This window comes from Wolffia australiana, chromosome 5 (genome assembly GCF_029677425.1).
Source record: "Wolffia australiana isolate 7733 chromosome 5, ASM2967742v1".
NCBI classification, from domain to species: Eukaryota; Viridiplantae; Streptophyta; class Magnoliopsida; order Alismatales; family Araceae; genus Wolffia; species Wolffia australiana.
The window spans coordinates 7,189,938-7,207,973 of record NC_135839.1 but is presented as its reverse complement, the minus strand read 5'-3'; the positions used below and the strand labels follow the sequence as shown (position 1 = coordinate 7,207,973).

Below are 18,036 nucleotides of genomic sequence, written 5' to 3'. Positions count from 1 at the left end.
CCAATGAAAACCTCAAATTCCTTATAACAAACCAAAATCCGCTACTCGATTCGTCACAAAAGCTTTTTGGCAAGCACATGCCGCACTTGCTAAAACTGAAAATAAATGGTTGAAGTAAAAACTAAAAAACGAATGGTCATCCCCTTTGAGCGGAGCACTCATATGTATACCAGATGATGCAGATAAAATTATATAAATTACTTATCCTTAAGTAAATAATGCAAAGATAATAACTACAAATTGTAAACTATAAGTGTAAGAAGATTACAGTGATAAACATGGTAGGAATTATCCTACTCCTGCACATATTTTGGGAAGAAAAGGATATAAAGTGTGCAAAATAAAGCCTAATTTGTTTATTCTTGATTATTGTAGACTATATAAACAACAATTTATAAATTCAAAAACTCAAGCATAGTAGTCATAAATTAACAAATACCTATAATTGGATATTTAAATCAACACTCAAAATAGTGAAAACAAATTGGTTTTGGGAACTTTTTTTTATCATTTCTTACTTGCCTTTTATTTTTTAACACACATTAATGTAAATAAGGTTGTAGTAGTGAATTTGGTTTGAATTATAGCACAGTTTAGGGATCATCAAATGTCATCCGTCACGTCACGTGTCACCGTGACGGACATGCGACGGATGACGTGTCGGTGACGAATCAGATGAGCCGTGACGGTGACGGTGACGCATGGTGGGTTGCCCATGATGGTGACGTGACGGTGACGGTGTAGTCCGGACGCGTGACGTGACGCAAGGTCCGTCAGGAATGACGTCCGTGACGGAATTTTAATACAATTATATTTTTTATTAAATAGATGTTAATAATTAATTTGTTTAATATGTTATGACGGAGAGATTAAGGATTTATTAACGCAAAGTACAGTAGAATTGAATAATTTTTTTTACAGATTTAAAAAATTTAGTAACATATAAATAATGAAAAATCCGAGTATAAGAATTTAATAAATTAAGATCCTGTTGGAAAAATGTAGTATTTACTGTCTTATGGTTTAATATGTTACGATACCAAAATTGTTGACATAATGTAAGTAACTTAAGATTTAAGTGCTTGATTGGGAATTCAAATATTTAGCTAAAATATTTTGAAAAAATTAGATTTTTTTAAGAATGTGAAATTATGAATGTAATAATTAACCTGTTGACGCAGTCTTCAAAAAGTCATTTTAATATATTAATTTATTGAATGATTTAGTGACTCACCAGTAATAAAGAAAAGATATAATAAATGTACGATGGAGAAAATGCCAAAAATGTAGAAACTGATTATAAAAAAGGAGAGAGAGGGTGAGAGAGAAGAGAGTGTGAGAGTGAAGAGAGAATGAGAGAGAGTAAGAGAGGAGAGAGAGAAGAGAGTGTAAGCGTGAAGATGTTGCATACCACATGGAATTTCCCCATGACTACTCACTGCACCCCTTATTCAGTATGACAAAGAGTAATAAATATATAGCTCCCACCAAACAAGATCAATCTATCCCTCATAGGTTATTTTTCGGAGACGGAGTGGTAAATCAATCTAGACCAAAGAAATTATTTAATGCCCAAATCAGACCAGGAGGACATAACCAAATGGCAATTTTTCAGTCAATAACCAAGATCAAGTTGGTTTTTTTTGCTCTGAAAAATGGCCAGAACTTCATCCGGGTTCAAATCCTACTGAGCAGACATCAAGAGACGAGACATTTTTTCAGAAAATTTAGCAAGCCATTCATCAAATAAAGAAGAACAATATCAAAAGCAACTAAGAGAGCTGAAGAGAGTACCTTATTAGGATTTGAACCCCGATGGCCAGTACCTTATCAAGGTAAAAAATCCTACAAGATCAAGTTATTTTTTTTTTGCTCTGAAAAATGGCCAGAGCTTCATCTGGGTTCAAATCCTACTTAGCGGACCTCAATAGATGAGACATTTTTTCAGAAAATTTAACAAGCCATTCATAAAATAATGAAGAACAAGATCAAAAGCAAATAAGAGAGCTGAAGGGAGTACTTATCAGGGATCAGAGACGTCGTCGACTCGTCTTCAGGCTCAGCTACCTTCTCCACACTTTCCCCTTCCATTCCATTACCCATATAGTTTAATATCACGTGACAGACGAAAATATAAGTTTTATATTTCGTAGAAAAATATAATTTCAGATTTTAATGGTTTAATGGGTGGATATAAATAGCCCTCTAACCATCTGTTTTACTTTGGAAAAAAATGCAATTTCATTTGGTCTTTTTATAAGAGGGAGGAAATATTTATTATTATGGAATATGGAATATTTATTAATTCTTTCCCCCCATAAATAGCAGAAAAAGGAGGGTCTAAGAAAAGATAACGCCCATTTAATTTTCTTCCAGAGCAGTAAGAATATTGAATTGAAATGCAACAAGGTAAATAAAATAATTGGAGAATGAAATTTACATCCATTCCCTTTCCCCCAAAAATCAACAAAAATCAAATGGGGATCTAAGATGAAGATCAATCCGATTTGAAATAACCTGATGACTAAAAGAATAGGAAAAAGCAATTTCATTATATTGATACTCGAAGTGAGATGGGAATGCTCGGCCAACCTTCTCAGGTGTCACACCCTCGTGGACTCCGCCATCTTCGCCTCATTGCACTCCGCCTCTCGCTGAATAGAGCAGAGCTGGTCTCTGTAGTCTGCTTCCAGCCTCTCTATAAACGCCGTCTCTTCCTCTTGTAGCCGTCAGGTCTTCATCTCTACTTCTTCAAACAGCTCTTTCCTCTTCTTCGCCTTCTCCATCTACAGCTGCTGCTCCAGGCTTCAACCTAAGGGCCAGGGGGCTTCGACGTAGAGAAGTAGAGTAGCATATACGTTAGTGGTTAGATAGTAAGCGAAATAATAACATATTAAAAGAAATAATAATAATAATAATAATATCCCATAATTTAGTAATTTCCATCACCAGTAACGGTGACGCCGTCACCATGACAGTGACATGATGAAATGAGGATGCATGGACGCGTGACAAGTACATGACGGATTTTTTTGAAAATACTCAGACGCGTCATGTGACAGTGACGTGACGAACATTTTTTCGTGTCACCGTTTGTCACGGCTCATCAACCGTCTCGTCACGTCTGGGGCATCACGTCCCGGACGTGCCATTCCCTAGCACAGCTACAAACGTTTTGGAAAGAAAAAGTAGATAAAGCTCAATTTATTGATTCATGATTTACAATAAAGGAATAAACAGCATTTATAAATTAAAAAATTATGTAGTCATAAATTATGAAATTCCTATAACTATGAAATAAAGGCATTGTTCCACAGGCCAGGCTGCTCTGACCATTACTTATTTTCATTAGTGTCACTTTTAACCTACCTTTTAATTAAAACTTTAATTAAACTATCTAAGTCTCTCTCAGAATAACATTAGTGCCGAAGTGTTATAAACTTCCACAAATGAACACCAAGCTACATCATTCATTTCAAAACACCATGAAATGGGATCTAAAAACACCCTCTTCTAAGGATTTCATGTTTCCCTTACGATTATGATGTACACATCATCCTGGTAAAAAAAACTGTGAAAGAAAGACAATGAAGAAAACTATGCAGAGCAATGTGAAACTTGAAGATGAGACGTGTACCTCACACTGCATCGCTGTTGGAAACCCCCTTGTCACCACTGGCATCGGTAAGTTGTGCATCATTGGCAAGCAACAAAAAATTTCAATGCTTAATATCATAACAACTAATAAAACACTAATTAATAGATTTAATATCATGAGTTTTACATGTTTATTTGTACTAAAATGATGACATATGTGCCTTATCAAGCTCAAAATGGGTAAATAGTGTTGGGTTCTAGTGGCCTTGAGATGGATGAACAATACAAAACGATGCGCAGCGGAAGTCTTTTTGCGAATCGAACGACATCGACAAAAACATTAAACAATGTACCTTTGCACGAATCTGATTCGTGATTTCTTTGATCCCAGAGTGAGACGAGTCGAGCTGCTCAAGTGTGCAGCCTCTAGACGTATCCACGCGGTCCTCGGCACGTCGGATCTCCTCCTTCTCGTTGACGAGCCCCGTTCTTTCTCCGTCGGCGTCGTTACGTCGTCCCGATCACATCAGGGATCGAGATGGGTTGTGGGGAGAGTGGAGAAGAAGGGGAAAGGCCCCTGAACAATTCTGGCCTGGGTGAATTTCGTTTAGGGCCTTCCCCTATTTATACTAAGTAGGTATTTTTCATAAAACCCCCAAAACTTAAGTATATCTTCCAACGTCCAAAGACCATTTGCGTGTGACCCTCTAGGCCCAGGTATCAATCTAGTTAACGACTTCAATAGCCCAATAACCTTTACTGGCCTTCCAAATTAATTAACCATATATCATCATATAGATTAATTAATGCCGAATCGATTTAACCCAATCGATAGGTCGAGACTCCAAAACGTGGGGTGCCAAGCTATATCTCGTGTTCTAGAAGATACCAAGGAGTGTGCAGCGTGTATCGACTCATTCATGGAACATGTTCATCATCAGTTATAGTGTATGTATACTCCTTCATCCACTTGACGCTCCTTGTACAATATAGGGTATGGTCAATTGTCAAACACTAATCGGTCATCCGAGTTAGTAATGATGCATTCGGAAATCATCGGAGAACTCTTCTCCGATATTTCACTGCTTTGGCCAAGGACTTCGTTGCATCGTCTTCCTTGAGCTGTCACCTCTTATACCGAGGGTGGACGATCCCATCTTGACCACTCAATCGCCTTCGTGTACTTCTTGATGCACCCGAACTAAGACCGTTTAGAATCCCATGATTAGAGACTCGTTGGCCATAGCCAAAGTACAACCGTCCGTCCACAAGACGTCTTTGGTGTCTCAGGTCTAAGGACTACTTACACAATCATGACATGAATCGACCTGATTGACAGTTCGGTATAATACCATTCAGGGATTTGTACGGACCAATTCAGTGAACTCTTTCCACTAAAGAGCACCCACTATCTATCCTTAGTGTCTCCACACTAATGGCTACGTGACCAGCCATACTCATCGTATGAGTGAGGCTAGATAGTTTTATTCTATCTAAATACTTCGATGTCCTTCTCGCGTATCCTTTGAATAGGAACATTTAGAAAACATGCTTAAAGACTAGTGCTTTATGTATTACGATCTTATCATAGTTCACTAAGTCTGATCATGTATTCATGGACTTCACTATACGCATCACACATGCATTTTAATGAATATGGAACGAGATGTGGAATGTGCGATTGGCTTGTGGGCCACATATATTTCCATCAAATATAACATAAGATGATCATCTGATTTTAAGGACTTTTTGTATTTTTATTGAATTTTTCAACATTGTATTCATCAAGACTATAAAATTATAAATCAAAAAATATATATTTAGAATTTTATAACATAATTTGAAAATAAATAAATTAATAAGTCCGAACATACTGTTTAGAATTTGTTGACATTATATTTAGATAGATATTATTTTTAAAATCAAAATATATATACTTAATATAATATTGATATATGTGCCATAATTATTTAAAGGTTTTATAAAATTTATGGATTTTAAAAATTCTGTGACATTATTGAAATCCAACATGTGGATCCATGGGGAGGGAGAAAATCTTACCGGTTGAGAATAATTCAGCTTCAAATCGCATTATCTGACAATCCCAAAGGATTTTTGGGCTAAAATTTAAGGTTATCTCTCTCTCTCATGCCTATATCACTCCCTATCATGTGTTATATAGACAGATCCCTTCATCATTATAAATATCATCTTGGAATTTCTCCCACAAATCTGTATTGAACTATTCTATAAAGGTCATATAATTGCGCTGCCTAGTGGGGAACCCATTCCATGATCATATCAGTGTGACCCTTAACTTCATTCTTATTATTCCTACTACTCTGGCTTTGTCAAATTACCTTAATCAAAATAATCTACTCTAAAAGCCACTCCATGTGGAAACAATCCTACTCATATCACGTAAGAAACGGAGAGTTTTCATAAAATAGATAAAAACATAATAAAACTATTTGACAATAGTTTTTGCCTTAAAATGATTTTTGAACCCATAAAAAACCTTTATCATAAATTAAAATATTTAACACAAATGCTAAATTAATCATACTTAACCTGTTATTACGTTTACACATTATAAAATTAAAAAAATAATTAATCATTTAAAAAAATTGAAAAGAATATTGAAAATTTATTGAATTCAAAATCTGATATCCTAAATTGAAATATAATATCCAAAATTGAATTCCAGTATTCGGTCTCGGATATTGAAATCAGTACCAAAAATTGGTATCTGGATATCAATAACAATATCAGATATCAGGATATCATTTTTAAAAATAAGCACCCACTATTCCATATGAATAAAAATAGAAATTAAAAACAGTAAAAAACCTTATGAAGAAGTAAAACTTGAAAAATTAACTGCACAATATACTCTATGTATTGGAAATATGTGAACACACATATGAGGCCCCACTATCCGAGGTACTTGACTCAATTTGGTATGGGCTGGACTAATAACATGTGTTTACTGATTGAATATTGATAAATTCCATTAAGAAATATCATTCATGCTCAAACAAGTTTTACTTACATAACCCCTAAAACTTAAATACACATTTTAATGCTTCCTTGTATAATAATTTATTTAAAACTTATTTATACTTATATGTCAGATATCATAAAAATCAATATCTGATATCGATATCTGATATTCTCATCCAATCCTTGAGATGAAGACATATGCTGATTTTAGGATGGATACCGGTCATGTATCAACAAATATCTGATGCCATCATTTGATATCCAGATATTGGTAAAGACGGTTATTGAATAAGCCCATTTCATATCCAGTTCAGTTTTTGTCCTGATATTGTCATCTGATATCGGACTTAGAAGGGAAAAACACTACATGGCACTAGCAACCATGTTGGCTAGGGACCTGGCTCAATTCACACCAACAAGAAATTAACCAGTGTGGGCTTATCCAGGGTATGAGCATATTGTTGTTTCTTCGATCTCTAAACCTATTTCTTTGTTTTGTGGGAATGATGGTGCAATCACATAAGTGAAGAGTCACAATCTTATCATAAGTCAAAGAAAATCCTGTGGCCCTTTCATTTAATTAGGGACATCATTTCTGGAGGATATATAGTGATGGAAGGGATTCACCAACCAAGAATTTATTAGATCAACTTAAATAGCTGTTAGCTTGGGAGATTTTTTAACATCACTGTACAACCATTGGTAAGATTGATTGGCTTTAGTCTGATTCAAAGATTGATAGATTTATGTGTCCTATCAGCCAAGCACACTCTTATGTCTCATTTAAGTTCATTCAAAATAAAGTTAATTACAATGATTAGATAATTATAATGAGATCATAATACAATGATCACTTTTTTTAAACATGTATTCTAATTATTCATATTTGTGGCATATACTAGAAGCACATGAATATATCCAGACGTAATAGCACTATCTAGTAATGACCATGTGATGATGGTTGATCCTGTTACCATGTGCATGGAAAAACTATGGATAAATAATTGGTTCTCATTATATAAACTCTAAAAGCCTAATAAATCATCATTACGCATCCTCTTTTCACCTTTTTACTGCCAATGGAAATGATGACCCATCATTGTGACATCAATGATGATGGCTCATCGCTAGCACTCATCTGGCACTCATCACCATCATCACTATGAACAACAATGAAAACTCATTGTCAGACCATTGACAATGCTTCATCATGTAATCATCAGTGACAATGATGACTATTCATTGACACTCATATACATCCTTTCTGCAAATCATGAAGATGACGATGGCAAGTCATCATCCAACAATGGATGGCAATGATGACTGAGGTGATGGCTATTATAGTGGATGTCAATGATGATAATGAAAACCTATAAACAGAAATTTGTCATCATCATTCTTGGAACTAAAAAAATAATCATTTTTTTAGCCTCCTATCTCTCTCTAGTTGTAGAATTATGATATGGAGTAGAGCACAGGAAATGTACTGCCTCAGGACTTGTCACTGCCAATGATACACAGTCGGTAGGCAGAAATATTGCACATTCAGTTGTGAGCATAGAAGTTCGTCCAAGATATGGATGTGGTAGTGAGAGAATTAAACAAAAATCAAGGCCCAAATATTAGACCATTTCACACCAGCATGTTTTTTTTTAAAAAAAATTACTTCATTAGTTTGTTGAACTAAATGCTCCTCTTTGTGTCCCAAAATTTGGTGTTTCTGTGTAACTACATTTCATATCCCTTTATACGTGGCTCTTGTAATCCATTATGTTGCACAGTTGGTTCCAAAGAGCTGTTAGTCTTCACAAATCTCATCGTAGTAGTTACATGAAGTAATTTTCTAGCATAATTTATCTTGTGGGTATGTGGCACCTGAGATCATATGAATCAAGTTATTTTCATAGTAGAATGTTGAGAATTCTAAATTGCTTGTTTCTTTCTCACAAAAATTGAGCTAGTGCTTCCATGCAGCTTTGGCGTGATGACAATAAACTTATACCTTTATCATTTAAATAATGTGTTGGTCTTCTATTTTAAAGTCCATCAATAATTCTGGGTGTATTTTATCATTATATTTTTCAGGCTTTCTCCTTATTATTACTATTTCTCTTTGAGACATATTCTTCTGTTTGACTCTTCCTCTACATTTTCTATTGATTCCTTGTGTCTTTGCATGTGAAATTTTAATGATGTCTTTGGATAGAACCAGAATTTGCCAGCATGTCCTAAAGCTCGACTATGCCATTTTTCAGTTTCAAAAGATACTTTGGTCGCCATTTTAACTGTCGACAACATGCCAACTTGACTAATGATTAACTTCTTGACACTTTGAGTAACTGTATTAAAAGATTAACTAATTGGTAAGAGGTTTTCATATTTTCTTCACAATTTAATCCTACATGACAAAAGCTATGGTTATAAGAAATCTATTAACATCACAGCTATTCAAATCAAGCCTTTGCCTAGTTAAAAGCATTCATTACGTTAAAGTATAATTTACAGGGGATTATCAATTAAATGATTGATATTTGACTAAGAAAATTAAAGAATTAAATTGAATGGGATACCAATAGAACTAATGATCAACTATTTGAGTCCATTTAGTTAATAACTTTTGTTAATAGAGTCAAGCTGAGATTTAAAGGAAGCTAGATAGGGGTAAAAAAACTGAATTGAAATTTATTGGATTCAATATTTTTACAATAGAGAATCAAATATGATACAACATCATAAAATTTTCATTCCAACCTTAAAATATGATACTACCATAATTCAATTAGATACGAAATTTTAAGTATGATACTTTTTATTTCGTCCATTAATCTGAATTATGAAGAATATCTCTCACTACTACTAAGACCGCAGTTTTCAAATATTAATAATAAGAATACATTGTTCATCTGAGTATAAAATAACTTAAATTACGTGATAAGGAAATAAACAAGAAAACTTGTATTTAAAAATAAATCAATGCATGAAAAATATCTCAAGTCTACGTTTATACAATTATTCTATCATTTTATGTTTTTTTCATCTGTCAACCAACATCCCGCGTCTGTAACCACATCAAGAGAAGTTGGATTCAGAGAGTAAGGAAGAATCAGATATTAACACTTTGACAATAACAAGGAATTTATGCTGCAAATCTGTGATTGAGGAAAACTTTACAGACCCAGAAGGTGCTGAATCAAAATCCAAGGTCACCATTACATGCTTAATTTCTTTTCATCCTTATTCTCTTGATAAAACCAAGAGAAGACTAAATTAGAAAGATGACTGTAGATCTCAGGATGGGTTTCACTAATAGTGGAAGACAAAGTGACCGAACCAATTTGCCCTTGGTGCTGCTTCGTCCCTTTCTAGGTCTATGATGGCTGCCTCAAGCAAACAATTGCACTTTAAGTTTCATAACACAATCCCAGCGTTGATATAGTATTATTGAAGAAACCCATGACACAATCTCCAGAGGAAAAACATCAAAGCTAGATGGGAAAAACATCACAACTAGATGAGCTCTTGGGCAGAAGGGCAAAAAGCAGAAGAATCCAAGGGCGTGGTCAAAGATTGGGAGGTTGAAGAAGGTGATTTAGAAGGTAGATGAGATGATATAAAGGTGGAGAAAAGAGAAGGCCTTTGGGGACTGGGTGCATTTAAGAAGGAAACCCGCAGAGGAAATTAGAAGGTGGACTGGAACAGGTGAAGGCCGTATCTGGGAAACCTGCTAAACATGAGAGGACAAGCTGGGGAGTGGAATACTGCAAAGATTCCTCCTTTCTCTCTCTAGACTCTCTTCCGCAGGAAACCCACATGATCTCCCATCCTCAGTGGCCCCTCGTTTTCGCACGCTTCACAAGGCTGGTCGTGTTGTGGCCGCTTTCAGCCCCGAAGAGGATGTGAACTTGAGGGCGACATGGGAAATGAGTTATTGTGAACTTTGGAGAGAGAAATGATGAGAGAGAGAGAGATAGAGGAGTCTTATGCATGTGTGATGATTTTGCTCTACATGTCTTGTCCATGCAGGTTATTTCCTGCGTTTACCAGTACTCTCTCTCTGTCTCCCTGTCTGTCTCTCTCTCTCTCCCTCTCCCTCTCCCTCTCTATCCTCTATCTCTCCTTAACCCTCTCTCCTCTCTATCCCTCTCTCTCTCTCTCTCTGACCCTCCCTCTCTCCCTCTCTCCCTCTCCCTCTCTCTATCTCTCTCTCACCCTCCCTCTCTCCCTCTCTCTCCCTCTGCCTCTCTCTCTATCTCTCTCTAACCCTCCCTCTCTCCCCCTCTCTCTATCTCTCTCTCACCCTCCCTCTCTCCCCTTCTCTCTCTCTCTCTCTCACCCTCCCTCTCTCCCCCTCTCTCTCTCTCTCTCTCTCCCTCCCTCTCTCTCCCTCTGCCTCTCTCTCTATCTCTCTCTAACCCTCCTCTCTCTCTCTCCCTCTCCCTCTCTCTCTCTCTCTCTCTCCCCCTCCCTCTCTCTCACTCTCTCTCTCTCCCTCCCCCTCTCTCCCCCTCCCTCTCTCAATCTCTCTCTAACCCTCCCTCTCTCTCCCACTCCCTCTCTCAATCTCTCTCTCCCCCTCCCTCTCTCTCCCACTCCCTCTCTCTATCTCTCTCTAACCCTCCCTCTCTCTATCTCTCTCTAACCCTCCCTCTCTCTCCCTCTCCCTCTCTCTATCTCTCTCTAACCCTCCCTCTCTCTCCCTCTCCCTCTCTCTATCTCTCTCTAACCCTCTCTCCCTCTCTCTCCCTCTCCCTTCCTTCCTCTCTCTCTCCCTCTCTCTCTCTCTCGCTCTCTCTCTCTCTCTCTCTCTCCCCCTCCCTCCCTCTCTCTCTCCCTCTCTCTCTCTCTCTCTCTCTCTCTCTCTCTCCCCCTCCCTCCCTCTCTTTCTGTCTCTCTCTCTCTCTCTGTAATATGACTCAACTACGCCGGCTTTTTCTGACACCTTGATAGAAGATAGATGTGGAGGGTAGGCTGCATACTAGTCTCCATTGGACGTATTATTGGGTCAGTTACCCATTTTTAGTTTAATTTTGGTTTCCAAAAGATTAAGCACCTTCGTTCTCCATAGAGATGTCTGACAATAAATGGACCGATGACTACCAGACCAATTTACACCTCAAATAGAAAAATGTTTCTACCTCTATACATGTCTCTATCTTTATGTCTATTTCTATCTCTTTATTGACCTATATTTCTATCTCTATCTCCATCTCAGTGTCCATTTTGTCTCTAAAAACTGTCTCCATCTCATTCTCTATCTTCCCTGCCCCAAATCCTTAACAGAAATCAAACAAATTCGGCATGGACAGTAATGAAAACAGTCCAGTTAATAAAGATCTCCTCTCCATTCTCTCTCATTTCTCCTTGTTCCACTCTATAAATCTTCCTTCTCCAACAACAATCAAACTCTCTCTATCTCTCTCTCTCTCTCTCTCTCTCTCTCTCTTTTCTTGGCTTCGTCTCTTCAGTTGCTTGTGTCTTCCCAAAGAGAGATGTCAACGTGCAGTTCACTCTTTGATCTGTCCGAGCAGCTCTGTTATGTGCAATGTGGCTTCTGCACTACCATTCTACTGGTTATCTCACACTGTCACCTTTCTATCAATTGAATATTTTTAGGGTTTCCTTTCATAACCGTTTTTTCATTGAACTCAGGTGAGTGTGCCATGCTGCAGTCTCTCAAAGGTAGTCACTGTTAGATGTGGCCACTGTGAAGGGCTTCTATCCGTTGACATGGGCAGTGTCCCTCTAGTTCCTTGGCAGCTTCTATCCTCTCTAGAAGAAGAAGAGGTTTTTATTATTTTATTGTACTTTTTTCTCATCTTCTCATTTGTCTCAGACATTATTTTAAAAATTTCAAGTAGATCTTCTTCAATTTTGTGTCTGTTCTGTCTCCAACAGCTATCAGAGCGGAAGGAGTTCAACCATAACATGCATGAGGACCATGGCCATGTTGAAGTAGCAGCTGAAGAAGAGGTTGAGGGAGAGCAAGATGAAGGAGAAGAATATGTACCCATAACCATGGTTGTCAACAAGCGTGAGTTCATCTCTCTTGAAAGAGGAGTTAGAGAAGAGCTTCATGTTTTGGGTTTGTTTGTTTTCTTCAGCTCCGGAGAAGAGGCAGAGAGCCCCATCGGCTTACAACTGCTTCATCAAGTGAGGAATCTCTCTTGTTTAAAGGGTCATGTTTAATTTGTATCTAGTGAGTTAGTGATTAGGTGATTTCGCAGGGAAGAGATAAAGAGGATCAAAGGGAGAGACCCCAGCATCACTCACAAGGAAGCTTTCAGCACAGCTGCCAAAAATGTAATTCCCTAATCCCTTGGAGATAAATTGAGATATTAATATAGACATAGAGATAGAGATCAAGTAATTGATTGGTATTGTTTTACATCTTCTGTGTACCCACTTTAGTTATCCTCCACTAGAGATAAAGTCAGGATGATATATATATATATATATATCAGAGAGAGAGAGAGAGAGAGAGAGAGAGAGAGAGAGAGAGAGAGAGAGAGAGAGAGAGAGAGAGAGAGAGAGAGAGAGAGAGAGAGAGAGAGAGAGAGAGAGAGAGAGAGAGAGAGAGAGAGAGAGAGAGAGAGAGAGAGAGAGAGAGAGAGAGAGAGAGAGAGAGAGAGAGAGAGAGAGAGAGAGAGAGAGAGAGAGAGAGAGAGAGAGAGAGAGAGAGAGAGAGAGAGAGAGAGAGAGAGAGAGAGAGAGAGAGAGAGAGAGAGAGAGAGAGAGAGAGAGAGAGAGAGAGAGAGAGAGAGAGAGAGAGAGAGAGAGATCATCTTTGTTGACTTTCCCTCCATATTATCTTCAGGGATAAATAGAGATAGAGATGGATAGACAGATAGATTCAGACTGTTGATTGGTATTCTTTGTCTTTTTCAGTGTTTGTACTTCAGTTGTACACAAAGAGTGAGAGGTTATAATTGCGTACTTGTCCTCCAAATCGTCTTTAGAGATGAATGGAGATAGATATAAAAATGGGTAGACAAAGAGAGACATAATTAGAGAAAGAGAGAAATAGATATATATATATATAGATTTATTAAAATTGTATGCTGGTGCTCTGTCTTCTTTAGTTTGGACACTCCGTTGTCCTTCACCAGAGAGAGAGGAGAGTAAGAAATGAGGTATACACTGACAGATAAGGGGAGATATTATAATGTTGACTAATCTTCCGTGTCATATTTAGATATAAATGGATATATTGATAGAGATTGGTACACAAAGAGACAGAAATAGGGGGAGAGAGAGAGAGAGAAGGAGAGATAGAGGTAGAGAGATTGAGAGAGAGAGAGAGGAAGAGAGAGAGAAATAGAGATAGAGAGAGTGAGAGAAATAGAGAGAGAGAGATAGAAAGAGAGAGATAGAGATAGAGTGAGAGATAGAGAGTAAAAGAGAGATGGGGAGAGATAGAGATAGAGTGAGAGATAGAGAGTAAAAGAGAGAGGGAGAGAGATAGAGATAGAGAGAGCGATAGAAAGGGAGAGATAGAGATAGATAGAGTGTGAGAGAGAGAAAGAGAGAGATAGAGATAGATAGAGTGAGAGAGAGAAATGGCGAGATAGAGAGTAAAAGAGAGATGGAGAGAGATAGAGATACATAGAGTGAGAGAGCGAAATGGCGAGATAGAGAGTAAAAGAGAGATGGAGAGAGATAGAGATAGATAGAGTGAGAGAGAGAGATGGAGAGAGATAGAGATAGAGAGTAAAAGAGAGATGGAGCGAGATAGAGATAGAGAGTAAAAGAGAGATGGAGCGAGATAGAGATAGAGAGTGAAAGAGAGATGGAGAGAGATAGAGATAGATAGTGAAAGAGAGATGGAGAGAGATAGAGATAGAGAGTGAAATAGAGATGGAGAGAGATAGAGATAGAGAGTGAAAGAGAGATGGAGAGAGATAGAGATAGAGAGTGAAAGAGAGATGGAGAGAGATAGAGATAGAGAGTGAAAGAGAGATGGAGAGAGATAGAGATAGAGAGTGAAATAGAGATGGAGAGAGATAGAGATAGAGATAGAGACAGAGTGAGTGGCGGAGAGTGTGCGAGAGACAGAGAGATAGACAGAGGGAGAGATAGAGAGAGTGAGATTATATAATATATATTCAAATTGTTGACTAGTCCTGCATGTCATCTTCAGTGGGCGCACTTCCCTCGAATTCAGCACAAGGGTCACGGCGAGAGTTGCAGCTTAGGGTTTGAGGAGCTGATGAAAGAGCCTGCTGGAGCTAAAGAGGTAATAAGGACGATGCCGTGGCCATGCAGCTCCCCCTTCCCTTCAGTTTTTCCATTTAGGGTAATGCCTTAAAATAGAAACCCTTTATGGAAAAATAAGAAGCATTTCGAGCTTCTTCTAATCTGTTCTAGGGTTGACAGTCAGTTCCATCTGCTCCAATTCAAAACCCATTTCTTGAACTCAAAAAACTTGCCATTTTTAGATGCCTGTCTGGGATTCTTCGCAGGGTCTTCTTTTGGCCTTTCTCTGCAATTAATTCCCCATTAAAGGAGGCGTGATCCAGTGAAGACTGAAGCATTCAGTCCCATTCTGGAATCTGATCTTTCCCCGAAAGAAAAAACTTGATTTTTTTTTCTGAAGATTTATTCTAGCATGTGGTGTGAAACTGTTCTCTCTCTCTCTCTAAATCTCTTGGCAGACGGAAGATAGACAAAGGTTGGCTAAGAAGAAAATCACTCGAAAAACGGCGTCTTTCGTCTGAGCAGAGGTTTTCTCCATCTTCAGATGCATGGCTTATTGTGAGCAACTTCGTGAGAAGCAACCTTTGTAAGAATCAAGACTTTTGAAAAAAGAAATCGTACCTTTCTCATTAATTTTCACGATTGGTTGAGCTCGAATGGAAGAAAACACTCTGTAATTTCGTCCCAACCCATCTCGTGAGTAGTTTCACGGGAAGAAATCCATAAATGAAAATATACCGTAGTTTTCTCACTAATATTCATCATTATTCTTGCTCGAAAATGTAAAATATACGCTGGAAATTTCCTCCAGTGACGGAGAAATTGTAAAATCTTCAGCGCATGGTTTCTTGCATCAGTTTCACGAGAAAAAATCATTGATTAAACCGGAAGAAATCGAGGCTTGTGAACGAAATTATCGTCTTTGTTATTGATATTAAATATTAAATGGTTCCGAAGGAGAAGAAATCACGCTGGAAATTTCTGTAAAGAACTTAACTCGCGCTCAAGAACAAGAAAACATGAGAGGAGACGGAGAAGAGAGAGGAGAGAGAGCAGGACACGAATCAGCAAGAAGATTGTATTATTTTCCTCAAATTAATCAACACAATATTTGTTTGTCTTTCTATTAGTATATAATTGCTGTAATATAAAGTTTCTATAACTTATACCTAGTCGTTATAACTAAATTTAACGGCCATATTAAGGTGCAAACCTAACCGTTGAAATTGTTTCCTATCTATATTTAATCCTCACTGTCTTTTATCCAATCTGTCGTTAACATTATATTGCATCCTAGCCCCTAATTCTGATAACGAGTATAGGGGTATGTGTTCAACTTTTACTAGCTATATAAGTACGTGTTCAAGAACTTGGTTTGAATATTTTTATTAACTAACTACTCCCTGAAGAAATGAAAATCAAGCTTGACGTGTTTTTTCCAGCCATGAAACACTAGATTTTAAGCAAGACATGTTGCTCCGATGTTGTCACGCCATATAATTGATGAGCTTTCAGTGATGACATTAATATCTTTCAGTAGTGACTGTGTCCAGAGAACTGCTGAAGCACAGTCGGGTGATGCTTTGTATTCTTCTTACGCGCTTGATCTATCAATTGTTAGTTGCTTTTTAGAGCTCCACAAGGTGTGGATTTTACCTATATAAACCTGGAAGGCATCTGTTGACAGTCTATCAACACAATCTCCTACCCAATCTGCATTGCTAAAAGCATTAAAAGTTAAACATGAGTATTTATGAATAAGTAGTCAGATGAGGATGCTGCCTTTGAGATAGTGGAGTAAATACTTCAGAGCTTGCCAGTCAGTGTTGGCGGGTGACTGCATCTTTTGACAATTCTTATTCACAGGGAAGGCTATTTCTGGCCCAGTAAGTGTTAGATATTGAAGCGAACCAACCAGCTGTCGATATAGTGTCTCATCTACTGTAATAGGTTTTTTATGAGAGAGTTGGAAGGGGCACACAGTGTAGACAATGCTTTACAATTTCCCATATTTTAATGACAAAAGATAGAGGTGATTTACTTTGGCATAATTTCAGTTCCTAGAAAGTAATATCCTGGACCGAATTTTTTGTTGCAAGTTCAGAATGTAGATGATGAACAAGAATTTTAATTGCATAGGTAATAGGAAAAATAATTAAAATGCCATCAGCATAGATTTTAAAAAAGGTGGGATCATGTTTAATTTTTTAAAAGTGTTGTATTTATTTTAAATCCAATATACTGAGCGTCAGAAGATAAGAGGTTAGTTTTGTGAACCAGGCTCGTGGAGATTTTTTAAGTCCATATAGTGATTTTGTGAGATACAGACATAATTTGGATGGTCTTTATGTTTGAATCTAGGTGGATATTCCATATAGGCGGTTACGTGTAATTCACCATGTAGGAATGTGTTTGATACATCTTACTGATGCATTTACCAGCTGATTCTTGCTGCCATAGAAATTAACTAGAAAATGGTTGTATTTTTTATAACTGGGCTGAAAGTTTCATCAAAATTGAAACCTTCTTGCTGGTTTTAGACTTTAGATACCAGCCTGCCATTGTATTTTTCAATGTCTCCATTAGGTTTTTACTTTATTCTATTAGCCCATTTAAAACCAATTATATGGAAATGAGGATTCTTAGGAACCAATGTCCACGCATTATTAAGCATTAAGGCACAAAATTGTTCATTCATGGATTCCATCTAGTGTATACTCCTGGATGCAGTTATGAGTGAGTTAGGTTCATTTGTGCATGAGGCATAGCATGTCTGGCCTATCAAAAACCCAACCATTTTGAATGAGAGCTTTGTTGGATTAACATAGTCATCATTATGATGCGATTTGATATCCATGTCATCTTGAGGATATATATCTTAAATATTCTTGGTTCTTAGAACTCTTGGTTCAGGTATATGATCTAGAGCAGTGATCAGAATGAATATTTAGATTTTTTCCGCGTAACTAGGAGTGAACTATCAATTCTTCACTAGGATTGGATTATGTATGTCATGACGATTGTGGCTAAACATCCCTTGATGTATTTTGAGTCTGATTAGGTTCATCTAATTTAATCTGTAAGTTTAATGAGTACCATGAATATCACGAAGGACAATTGTAAGTGATCCAAGTAACCCAATATTTTTGTTTTTAGGTGCAGATGAGAAGGATAAGTATCTTTATAGAAAATAACATACTGAGAGATGAAAACTTTACCTGTTTGTATTGATAGACATCCGTG

General features: G+C 37.3%; 1 protein-coding gene across 2 annotated transcripts; it reads left to right on the top strand.

Annotated features, from left to right (window-relative positions):
* Positions 1 to 12,023: 12,023 nt before the first annotated feature.
* On the top strand, positions 12,024 to 15,430 carry LOC144703220 (protein YABBY 7-like). Of its 2 annotated transcripts, none has more exons than XM_078575337.1 (7): positions 12,024 to 12,170; positions 12,250 to 12,384; positions 12,496 to 12,631; positions 12,702 to 12,750; positions 12,825 to 12,900; positions 14,738 to 14,833; positions 15,252 to 15,430. In XM_078575337.1, the coding sequence occupies exons 1-7, from the start codon at positions 12,090 to 12,092 to the stop codon at positions 15,312 to 15,314; spliced, it is 636 nt and encodes a 211-aa protein (XP_078431463.1). In that variant the 5' UTR covers positions 12,024 to 12,089; the 3' UTR covers positions 15,315 to 15,430. The 2 variants fall into 2 exon arrangements, with proteins under 2 accessions (XP_078431463.1, XP_078431464.1); XM_078575338.1 differs by lacking the exon at positions 15,252 to 15,430 and adding an exon at positions 15,060 to 15,243.
* The last annotated feature ends 2,606 nt before the right edge of the window (positions 15,431 to 18,036 follow it).